Source organism: Crinia signifera, chromosome 3 (assembly GCF_055691185.1).
Source record: "Crinia signifera chromosome 3, ASM5569118v1, whole genome shotgun sequence".
Lineage (NCBI taxonomy): Eukaryota > Metazoa > Chordata > Amphibia > Anura > Myobatrachidae > Crinia > Crinia signifera.
This window is the reverse complement of record NC_139219.1, coordinates 203,376,913-203,389,529: the sequence shown is the minus strand read 5'-3', so window position 1 is coordinate 203,389,529 and position 12,617 is coordinate 203,376,913. Positions and strand designations below refer to the sequence as shown.

At 43.3% G+C, this 12,617-nt stretch overlaps 1 protein-coding gene across 1 annotated transcript; it reads left to right on the top strand.

Annotated features, from left to right (window-relative positions):
• Window positions 1-139: 139 nt before the first annotated feature.
• On the top strand, window positions 140-4,954 carry PTP4A1 (protein tyrosine phosphatase 4A1). Its single transcript, XM_083177271.1, has 5 exons — window positions 140-277; window positions 2,148-2,240; window positions 2,352-2,482; window positions 3,839-3,913; window positions 4,529-4,954. The coding sequence occupies exons 1-5, from the start codon at window positions 173-175 to the stop codon at window positions 4,644-4,646; spliced, it is 522 nt and encodes a 173-aa protein (XP_083033397.1). The 5' UTR covers window positions 140-172; the 3' UTR covers window positions 4,647-4,954.
• Window positions 4,955-12,617: the final 7,663 nt, after the last annotated feature.

The following is a 12,617-nucleotide window of genomic DNA, read 5'->3' as shown; positions in this document are numbered from 1 at the left end:
GTTTTGCCTCGGTATTACTGAAGATTTCCTACTTGTAAGGAGGCTCATTTTACATTCGTTGCTTACATCCAACCAGCACTGAGCAATTTGTGGAGTAGAGTGAAGCTGACTTCAGTTTATAAACACATTCCTTTCCAATTTAACTTTTTGATTTGCATCTTTTCCAATAAAAATGGCCCGAATGAACCGCCCAGCTCCAGTGGAGATAACCTACAAAAACATGAGATTTCTTATCACCCACAACCCCACCAATGCAACATTAAATAAATTCTTAGAGGTAAGTCCAAATCCTTCACTTTTTTTTTTTTTAGACCATTTTCTACGTAGAAAATGCTTTACATGTTTTGCATATGGAGTTTCAGCTCTGTTTCCCTAAAATGTAAAGCTCCATATACACACGGCGACTGGTTCGGGGAGGCTGAGCAATGTGCTTAAGCATGATCACTTGGCACATATCTTGTTACACACGCAATGCACACCGTGATCTGTGTGGAGTGAGGCTTTTCTATTGCTTATAGGCAAAGCCCCATGATCTAGCAGGAAACACTGTGCAACCATTGTTTTCCCCTTTGGGTGATGGCGATGTGTGGGACTGCATTACTATATACTATGCTATACACACAGATCAATCTGTGCTCCATTTCTAAGCGATCTAGTCAGATTGCTTAGAAATGGGGTAGAAAATAGCCCCGTGTGCAGTGCCAGATTAAGGTATAAATGGGCCTGGAGCTGAAAAAAAGGGCCTATTATGCGCAATAATAGGGGTTGTGGCCAGCACCTAATAATGTGGGAGGTGTGACCAGTGTTCTGGTTGGGTGGTCTGCTCATGGGTTACTCTATTTGTGTAAATACTTTCAACTAATTATATATGCCTAGAAAAGGTAGGGGCTAGCATAGGAAAAATGCAGAGGTGCACCTGCAGGACGCCAATGTCTTAAGATACTTGCGGGGTGAGGCGGCAAAATTCACACTATGGCACACGGATGAGTCAAGATTCACATTATGCCACACAGATTAAGGAAACCTTCACATTTTGCCAAATGGATTGAGACAAAATACACACTACCAAAGGATTGAGCAATAATCCACAATATGCCTCATAAAGAGGGGCATTGCGCGCATTAAACAGATTGGCATAATGCATATTAAAATTTATGCTACATAACTGCTGCTTGCCTACATGCTTGTTGCCAGGGGGAAATACATGCCCGCAGTAGCTGGGGGACAGCCGCCAGGCAGAAATGACAGCCACTGAAAGCCAGGCAGAGAGCAGGGAATTTACCCAGGATCATGCAGGACATTCCTGGGATGGGCCCATTTACGCCAGCCTAGTCCCTGCATTTTCTGGTGTGATTGGGAGAGAACCCCCCCTATAACCAACCAGCTATATCTTCGGAACAAACTGACCCATTACATGAGACAAGTAAAATATAGAAGAACTTTTGAGTGGGCTTCGAATGATTTTGGTTCCAGAGAAATCTGCCCTAAAACATGAACAGCCATGAAATTACCTTTCAGAAATGGAAAAATTGGTTTACCCGCAATATCTCTGGAACCAATGTGGACCAGCCTGGTATCAGATTGAACAGCCAGCGATTCGGGTTTGACGGAGATCAACCTCAAGCTTCTGTGATGCCTTAGGGGGAACTGGCAGCCTTTGGAACCGGGTGGGGGTCTGAATAAGCCCGTCCCATGTTATCCTATGGGGAAAATGTTCCGTGGGGCTGGGCTCATTGGAAAGCCCTGGCACTCAATCACAAAATGGGCCTATTTGAAGAGTAGGCCTGGAGCTGTAGCTCCATCAGGCCCATTGTTAATGCGGCCCTGGCTGTGTATGCTGCTTACCTAAATGGCCTTGCAAGCCCTTGAGCAAGTAAAAGCTATTGTGCAGTGAGGACCGAGAACACTGGTTTATACTTGCTATTTGTAATACAGGAAACGTATGCATTTCGGTAATGTTACAGGCAGTATTAAATTGCTTACAAGCAGTCCATATACTGTGGGTGGTGTTGGTTTTAAGTATCACTTGAGAAAATATATATATATATTTTTTTATTTTTATTTTTTTTTGCTTGCTTCTACATTGAAATTAAAGCTATTAAGGTTTCATTTAACAGTTTAATTCTGCCAGTGTTTCTTTTCTACAGGAGCTTAAAAAGTATGGTGTGACCACAGTTGTTAGAGTGTGTGAAGCTACTTATGACACTGCTCTAGTTGAAAAAGAAGGCATTCAGGTTTTGGTAAGTGTAAAATTGGAAAGATTATATACTTCTTTTTATGCTCAAAAGTCCTGGTGTAATGATATTTCACAACTTTATTTTTTTTTTTTATTTTTTTTTTTCTTTATACAGGATTGGCCTTTTGACGATGGTGCTCCACCCTCTAGCCAGATTGTAGATGATTGGTTAAACCTTCTAAAATCTAAATTTCGAGAAGAACCTGGCTGCTGTATTGCAGTTCATTGTGTTGCTGGGCTTGGAAGGTAATTTTTTATTTTTTTTTATCCTACATAATTTACATAAAATCATAGATCAGTGGTTCATAAACGTTGTCCTCAAAGCACCCTGACCGCTCAGGTTTTAAGGCTAATCCATTCCTGTGTAGCTGTTTTTAATGAAACTGACGGGTACTATTAAGTCTCCTGTGTTTCAATCTGGTGAAAGCTTTGTCTAGAGGACCAAATTTAGGGAACCACGGCTATAGATAAAATTGTCGTGTGACAATGGAATGCTTTATCCAGAGTATACATACCTGCCCCCTTGGGACCATTCCTTAATTTGGATTTTACACAGGACCAGAGTAGGGGTGGCATCTTCATGGTGTGTTCAGCTAGTGAATGCAACATTCTCCCCATGAGTGTACTTTGTGTGTCATATCCTACTTTGAAGACTATGGGCAGTATTCAATGAGCATTTTGACGATGTGCATCGAATCCTGTTTAGGATTCGCTGCACATTCGCCACTGCCCGCCGCGTTCCGGAGCCTCGCTGGCTCCAGTATTCAACGAGTCAGGAGCTCACTGCCCCTGACCGGCGAATTTTAACTCCTGCGACGCCGCAGGGAGCCTGAGGACGGCGGCAGGCAGGGAGATGGAAGTCTCCCTGCCTGCCCCAGAACGTTTGTGGGGGGGGAGGTGGGCTCCCCGGGAGCCAGGCAGCACAGGCTGCCCCCCGGGATAGCCAACAGGCGACCGGGTATTCGCTACACCCAATCGTGCATATGTAATGATCGGGTGCAGTGAATATATGAATATCTAATGAGCGACTCGGCTCCCGGCCCCCTGCTGGCTGCTCTGTGTAAAAAAAAAAAAAAAAAAAAAAAATATATAATAATTTTTTTGAAATTAGATATATATTCATGTGCTTACAGCACATGAATAAAAATAGCATGCCCCTCAGAATAAAATTCCTGATTTTTGACACCAAATGTAAAAAAAATACCACTTTATTTTAAAAGTTCACATTCCACTTCACCATAAAAAGATAGCGATTGCTACTCGGTGAATCATGGCGATAAAAACCTTGAAATGTATTCGCCATCTGGTCATTGAATAGGGTGATTCACCGTTTTAGTCAAAAAAATCGCCTTACAGCACGAAAATAGCACAAAATCGCCATAAAACATGGTTCACCGTTTTAGTCAAAAAAATCGCCTTACAGCACGAAAATAGCACAAAATCGCCATAAAACATGGCGATCAGCCTCATTGAATACTGCCCTATTAGTTTTTGCAAAGCATCATAGCTCCAGATTCAGGTTGTGTGTTTTTTTTTTTTTTTTCTCTGAGCTAGAAGTGAAATAACTGTTAATGGTCAAATCTGTTATGTCTCGCCACCTAGAGCTCCAGTACTTGTGGCCCTTGCTCTTATTGAATGTGGGATGAAATATGAAGATGCAGTTCAGTTTATAAGACAGTAAGTATAGATGCTGTTAATATGTGCTATTGACCATAGCTAAATGTAACTATTTTATGCCAAGTGACTGTCAAAACGTGTGAAAATTGGCAAACCTTTTTATTCATAATGACCTCTATTCACCTTTTTATATTGGAATTTTTTTTTAACCCTTATTTGAATGTATATAACAAATGTAAGACAATGCAATTTTTATCAGATTTTGAACATCTCAGCGATGTTGGCACTCAAAGGGTTAATATACTTTGAGAATTCCTTCCCCCTCTGTACAAAAAAAACTTAGTTTATAGAAGATATGAACAGACCATTGGCACATGTTTGAGGACATAGAAAATACCTTTCCCTCCCCCCTTGCCTGACATTTCTGCAACCTAATGGCACAACGCTTCCACCGTCCAAGGCATCTGTTTGTGCCCAATTTAATTTGTTTGTACCCCCCTTTTTTTTTTTTTTTTTTCTGGTATAGTGGTAATATATAACAGTTACCCTTTTTATGCTCCTGTTTTGTGCATTTTTATTTTCTTCAATGCTTATTTCAGCATAACTATTTATGGCTTATTGACAGTGTAGTCTTGATTATTCTGTTCCAACTTAATTATGTGTATTCTTGAACAGGAAACGTCGTGGAGCTTTCAATAGTAAGCAGCTTCTCTACTTGGAGAAGTATCGTCCGAAGATGCGGTTGCGTTTTAAAGATTCCAATGGTCATCGGAACAACTGTTGCATACAATAAAAATATGTAGACCTAAACAGGATCCAATTCAGTGTTAGTTACTAATCAGTCAGTCAAGTGATGCTTTGGAACATGCCCAGGTCATTGCCCTGGCAGCTATGAAACTGCTGTCACGTAGATTATTAATCATGTAATTGAGCTTGAATTATTTGCGTATTTGTCGTTGTGCCTCCTAGCCCCTGACTCCGTCTAATCAACACACTGAAAACTGTTTCGGAAAGCCTATATCGGCAAAGTACACAATGCCAAAATACACAGTACAGTTTATTTTATAGTGCAATTCCTGTCAGCTGTAGAAACTGACTTTTTTAAAGAAAAATGGTTTAACAGATTGGCTGAATATATGCTGGCTGCTCACTGTATGTTTACATCTTCTCCCACAATGGCTGTAAAACCAGGTCCTGCACACATTTGGTGTAAGGGACTTGTTTTTTTGAATTTTGTTTCCTTTCATACATTGCCAATAATGCAGTTGATGAGTAGGCTTCATGGCATAAATCTTGGTCAATTCTCAACCTTTATGTTCTATAGAAGCACACCAGGTTGTAAAAGACTCCAGACAAAGCCTTACTGTTAGAAATTCTGTCTGCACCTTGTTGTGCACAGTAATATGGAGGACCTTATAGTGTTAATTTTTTTGTTTTTTTTTCTAGTAAAATGTTGCCTTTTGTCTTGTGCAGGAAGTATAGAATATGCCATTTTTTTTCCATAGATACTTTTTTAAATGTAAATGCTTTAATGTAGCTGGAGTCTTAGTATTTCTGAAAGGTCATTAATGTAAAATTGGACAGTTCTCCAATAATTGCTTTGTGATTTTAATTTTCTTCCTGAGATTTTTTTTTTCTTTGCAAGGGCAGATATCTGTGTCATTTTTGTATGCCTTTTGAGCTGTGTAACTTAATATTTGGATACTTGACTATTTGTTTTATTATGTAATTGATAAAGTGATCTGTATTAATGTTGGCTCAACCATATATTTATACTGTATTGGGAATGTGTGGCGTTAGTACTGTGGGAGAATAAGTTACCAGTGTTCACCAGCTTGTAAAATGTAGTATGAAAGCATAAAACTCTAAATAAAGAAAGAAATGCTACCTGTTGTTGGATTGCTGTTGCTATCCTCATGTAAAGGATTGTACTTTGGAGCTTAAAATGTACATGTAGCTGACCGGCTTCCTAATAGAGGTTACTTAATGGGCAATATTCAATGCCATTGGCGAGGGGGTTTCTGTGGTGACGGTTGCCAAAAACAAGCAATCCTCGCCATCTAACCCCCTTTGCCGCCCGCTTGCCTTATTCTCTGACTGCAAGGATTCCCCCAGAACATAGGATAGCGAGGATTCCCTCAAACTGCAGATTGCTGCTAATGCAGCCAGCCCCTGCATATAGCGGCGACCCTTGCTGTTTTAACAGCCGTGCTCGCCGTTTCCACCTTGCTGGAAAAACCCAGCAAGGTGGAAATGGCGTGTGCAGGGGTAGGGGTCAGTAAAATAGACAAGCAAGCAATGGGCACTACTTGCTGTCTCAGCTTGCCATGGGCCATTGAGTATACCCCAATGTCTGGCACAAATATTTAAACCTGGAAGGAGTTTAGATGGCCTTGAATATTATTGCCCACATGTGATTTCAGGATACCTCTTCTAATTCCTTTAGTACACTAGTTCCTGTGAGTAACCGATTAAAGCAGATTTTGAAGTTTTGTTCACATCAGATGCAGGTTAGGGGAAACTTGTAGTCTGTCATAATTATTGTACCTGGCCTTTTACCTGGCTGACTTACTGGGAGGATTTCCAAATGCCTCGTTCAGAGAATGGTACAAAACAAAGCCCTGGTTAATGTACTTTTTTTTTTTTTTTTTTTTTTTTTTTATGCTAAAGTGAAATGCTTTTAAGGTAGGTTGCAGAATGAGCATATTGGTCTAAGTGGGACAGTAGTATTCTTTTTTACAATAGTGGATGCAAATATCAGTCTGCAAAGATTTGAACCATAGTGAGTGTAAGCAGAAGTAAACTGAGTTGGGCTCCTGTCAGCTTGGCCTCAGTATGGTAAGAATAAACCAGGGTCTATCTTGCCTGGTGGTGAACAAGCTGGAAATTGTTAAGGTGAAGGAAAGGTTACTTTACACCAGGCATGTCCAACGCTGGCCCTCCAGATGTTGTGAAACTACACATCCCAACATGCTTTGCAATAGTTTTATCATTCTCTAATAGCAAAACTGTGGCAAAGCATGCTGGGATGTGTAATTTCACAACATCTGGAGGGCCAACGTTGGACATGTCTGCTTTACACACAGGTCTTAAATACACACTTAATGTGAGGCCTATCAAAGTTATTGTGGCATGTGTGCTGTGGATACTTCAAACTGGATAACATGACAATTCAGTGAATATGAATTTAGGTTTGGTACAAAATCCCAGCACTCTGAAAATTCTTACCAGGATGTGTCCTGGTCCAAACTACCCTTTTAACTTTAACCTCCCCCCCTAGGGTTTATGCCCCCAACTCCAGTACTTCTGGGATATGTCTGAATTCTGTCTGTATTGTGACAGCCTCCAGGTTTGGGTACACCAGTAACCAGATCTGTAGAACTGGAAATGCATAACATGAATAAGCAGCAGGCAAGGACGTGATGGGTCAGCAGCAAGGATTAAAGATTCAGTTGTTGCCAGAATCTATTTGGGCCGTTATGCAGGTGAAATTAAAAGGTGTAGACCAGGCATGTCCAAACTGCGGTCCTCCAGCTGTTGTGAAACTACACATCCTAGCATGCCTTGCCATAGTTTTAACATTCCCTAATGGCAAAAATGTGGCAAGGCATGATGGGATTTTGTGATTTCACAACAACTGTAGGGCCATAGTTTGGACATGCCTGGTGTAGACCAAACTGTATGCATGTAATTGTCACCTCGGTTACACATTGTAGGCATGGTAAAGGAAATGCCTTCCTAAATTTCCCCTGCTTCTAATTCCTACAAATTGAGGTTGGTGTCGGGCACCTGATTGCCTTTCTCCCGCACACATCCCCCTCTAATAAGAGTACCTAGCTCAAATATTTCTGCGAAAGACTATGTACCTATCTAGGTTACTGACTAGCATTACAGTTTAAATCTTTACTTTTAGCTGTAAAAGTGGTGGGATTAGTGGTAATAGCCATACTTCTAAAATTCCACGTAAACCTTGGTGAGGTATTGATTTTGTTTTGTCCATGTTTTAAAGGGGATTTAGTGGTTTGTCAAAGGTCGTGTGATGCTAGAGCAGCTAGTGAACTACTAATAGATGTGTTTGGCATATCTTCAGTATTGTGACAGCTGATCTCAAATGTACGAACTAAAAAGAAGCAAATTATACTCGCCGATAATTTTTTTCTTCCTAGAGATCCCATGGCAGCCATAACACCGGGATGTTCCCTTCCCCCAATAGATCAGACAGGATTATTTTCTTTGGGACCATCCACCTTGGGTATAATAGACCATGGTCCCTCGAACATCACATAACACAGAGGGAAACTAGTGGCTGCCATGGGATCTCTAGGAAGAAAAAGGAATTAACGGTGAGTATAATTCACCTCTTTGTTTTACAATCCCCATGGCAGCCAGAACACTGGGACATACCCAAGAAAGGCTAAATACTGCATGTAAAATATTAGTTAAAACTGAGACGGCAGTCAACCAGACATAGCCTCCTGTAGAACATTCTTCCCAAAGTGGACAAGAGAAACATCCAGTGCACAATGATTTGAAAAGGTATGGATAGAAGACAAAGTTGCCGCTTTGCAAATCTGTCACGAAGCCTTCGCCTTCTTAGCCCAGGAAGTGGGTCTCTGATCCATCTAGAAATGTTTTTTCACAGGTGTATTTCCTTTTTCCTCTACCTTCCCCCATGGCAGCCATTACTACGGGTTCCTCCCTTCTGGGTAGTCCTTCGGAAAAGAAAAAAAAGACACCAGCCCCTATAAGAAGGCTCCACCTCCCTGTTCCGGTGTCTTTTTTTCTTTTCCGGATAGTTGGATAGTTGGATAGTTGGATAGGGCTTACCCTGTGAAGTGCTGCCTGAAATACCGCTGCTCGGGTGTGAGGACCTTGCTGCAGCTGGTGGGGTCCGGTCCCTGTGATTGTGCCGCATGCAAGCCCATGCAGGGGTGAGCTGAGTCGGCGGCATCCTCAGGAAGGCACCATTAAGCGGCGCGGGATAGTGTCTGCGGTGTGCTTCCTGGCCTGTGTTAATCTCTGCAGAGAACAGGCAGGGTGTCAGGTGGTGCGCGGCGCGGCGGATGACGCATGCATAGCAAGTAGCCGGCTGAAGGAGGAAGCCGGAAGACGCCGAGTCGCGTGGACGCTGCTGCTGCTGCCGGACGGAGCGCGGTCTTCTGGAGGGGTAAGAAGAGATTCAAATATCCCACTGTACCACCAATGATTGCGGGGAGCATCCGGAGGTTGAGAAGTAAGCAGGCTTGTATTGTGCTTAAGTTAGTACAGTGCTAAAGGACGCAGGAGCAGTGGAGTGAGATCCTGACCAGTAGCGGGCAAGAGAAAGATTCTTAACCGGATTGGAGGTGATTGTGAATACAATGTTTTCCTGTGTATCAGAGGTGCAGTCGTTTTTATGCAAACTGAAAAACATACATATGTCTATACAGCGCACCACCTTAGAGATATGGAGGAGGAAAACCGGCAGGCTGGTAGAAAGTCAGGGTAAGCCCTAAAAAGAGAATGTGTTTGTAATGGTGGTGGTGATCAGTTTTTATTTTTTATAGCACCACTATGCTTGTTACTTAGGTAATATTCTTTGTTGGTAGGTCTGAGACCAGCAGAGAAAAGGAAGATAAGCGGAGGAGATCGCATAGAGCTAAATGCAGTTCTTGTGACAAAACTTTGCCTGAGAAGCATGTGGGCAGCCTGTGTGAGGCTTGTAAGACCCCGCTACAAATACCTATGGTTCAGATGAACAGTCTGGTTGATATGCTGAGGAAGTCACTAGCAGATACCTTTATGACTAAGGAGGATTTTTCCAAGATAAGATCCAAAAGGAAGCATGCTGTATTAAGTGATTCAGATGATTCAGTGGAAGCAGGCGGCAGTGTGCAGGTGCTGGATCAAGATCCTGACATTGATGATGAGGATCAGGTGCAGGACAAGTCTGAGTCTGACTTTAGCACTGACATGATTAATAACTTATTGGGACTGATTCACAAGTCTTTAAACATAGAGGATCCAGCAGAAGATCTTAATTTGCAAGAACTGCTGTTTAAAGATAAAAGGAAAAAGAGTAAAGTTTTTCCATTATCTCAGACTTTGAAGGGGGTGATTGCTGATGAGTGGAAACACCCAGATAAAAGGATTGCTATACCAAGTAGGATTGCAAAGATGTATCCATTTGAGAGGGAGCAAGTGTCATCCTGGGATGAGGCCCCTAGGGTGGATGCAGCGGTCTCTAGGATATCCAGGAAGACTACGCTTCCACTAGAGGACGCAAACATTTTTAAGGATCCCATGGAGAGGAGGATCGAATTGGGCCTTAAAAGGCAACACTTGGTAGCAGGAGCGGCGTTAAGGCCGGCTGCAGCAATGGCGGTAACCTCCAGAGTTCTCAGAGGCTGGTGTCAGCAGCTTGAGGCTGATGTACTTGATGGCATAAAGAGATCTGAGCTAATCAAAATGATTCAGGACATACAACTGGCAGTCCAGTTTTTGTGTGAGGCCTCTTTAGACTCAGTGCGTCTGGCTGCAAGGGCAGGGGCCACTACAGCAGCTATCAGGAGGGCCTTGTGGCTGAAGCCATGGGCTGCAGACGTTCAGTCAAAGAACAAGTTAATGTCACTTCCATTTCAGGGTGACTACCTGTTTGGGAAGCAACTGGACGATCTGGTGACAAAAATTTCTGGGGGCAAATCGGTTTGGTTGCCTCAGGATAAAGCGGCCAAGAAAAATGTGCCTAGTAAGTTCAACAGATACCAGCCACAGGATTATAGGGAGGCCAGAAGCTATAGGCCTGGCAGAGCCTACAGAAGGGGATCCTGGATATCCAGGGCAAATTTTCGGACCCAAAGGGGCAGAGAAAATAGATTCCCTTCCAAAAAGGAACAGCAATGACGCCGACCCTCAAAGGGTAGGTGCCAGGCTGTTAAAATTTCATCAAGTCTGGCAAAGGTCCACCACAGACAGGTGGGTCTTGGAAATCATCCAGTCAGGATACAAAATAGAGTTCAAAGCGTGGCCAGGAAATCTGGTAGTAGAATCCCCTATTCCCAGGGACAAAGAAGAAAGGGAAGCTTTATTTTTAAGTTTGGAGGAGATGATGGCCCAAGGCGTGGTCACCATAGTACCAAGGGGGCAAGAACCTCTAGGGTGGTACTCTCGTTTTTTTGTGATAAAAAAAGCATCCAGAGGTTTCCGTACCATTCTGGATCTCAGGCGTCTCAACAAAAAGGTGCGCATCAGGCCATTCAAGATGGAATCTATCAAGTCCATACTTCCAGAGATAAGTCCAGGAGACTTTATGACTTCAATAGATCTCAAAGATGCGTATCTTCACGTGCCAATATTCGAGGGACATCGAAAATTTCTACGTTTCAGGATCCTAGGGGTGAGTTATCAATTCACGGCCCTTCCATTCGGGTTGGCAACTTCTCCACGTACGTTCTCAAAGGTACTGGTAGTACTAGTGGCAAGACTAAGGCAAGAAGGCATCAAGCTATGGCCTTACCTGGACGACATACTCATAGTAGCAAGCTCCAGGGACATTGTGTTACGTCACACAGAAAGAGTGATTCAATGTTTGAAACAACATGGATGGCTGATAAATCGAAAGAAAAGCCATTTGGAGCCAACTCAGAAAATACAGTACTTGGGAGTCATAATAGATTCCAGTCAAATGAAGGTAGCATTGACCTCCGACAGGAGGGTGAAGTTGATTCAACAAACCAATATGATGCGGATGAGATCAGTTGTGAGGTCACAGGACTGTATGAAGGTGCTGGGTCTCATGGCCGCAGCATTAGAGACAATACAATGGTCCCGGTTTCACATGAGGAAAATGCAGGCGTGTTTTCTAATGCAATGGAACAAGGACAGCAAGAATCTGATGCAAAGAATAGTTTTGACAAGGACGGCAAGATTAGATTTGGCCTGGTGGTCAGACGACGATCGGCTAAGGCGAGGAAGATCATTCGGAGTCATGGAACAAGTAGTCGTGACTACGGATGCCAGTCAAACAGGCTGGGGGGCAACTTGTGGTCCAGAGATTGCGCAAGGAAGATGGTCCCCATCATGGGGAAAGGCACACTCCAACGTCAGAGAAATGGAGGCAGTGGTCAGAGCGTGTCGTCAGTTCCAGAGTCAGATTCAAGGCAAAGAGCTCATCATCAGATCAGACAATCGGGCTGTGGTAGCCTATATAAATCGCCAAGGCGGAACAAGAAGTCGCAGTCTGATGGAAGTAGCAGACAGGTTGTTGGCTTGGGCAGAGACTTACGTCCTAAACATAACATCAGTCTTCTTAGCAGGGAAAGAGAACTACATGGCAGACGAATTAAGCAGGAAGACCTGTCTGCCAGGAGAATGGTCGCTCAACGACGAAGTTTTCACCATGTTGGTGAGGAGATGGGGGCTACCTCAAGTGGACCTCATGGCCTCAGCAGAAAACAACAAGGTACCAGTGTATTTTTCTCGCTTCAAGGATCCAAAAGCAGAGCAATGGGACGCATTGACGGCCACCTGGTGGATGAGGCGAGCCTATGTTTTCCCACCAATTCCGGTAATTCCGAGATTGTTGAGGAAAATTCAGAGGGAGAAAGTAGAGGTAATAGCGGTTCTGCCTTATTGGCCACGGAGAGCGTGGTTTGCTTCGGTGCGCCAGATGGCAGTGGAAGAACCATGGACACTCCCGTCAAGACCCGATCTTCTAGTTCAGGGGCAAATATGTCAGCCGCAACCTTTGACCTGGAAGTTGACGGCCTGGCGGTTGAAACCAGGT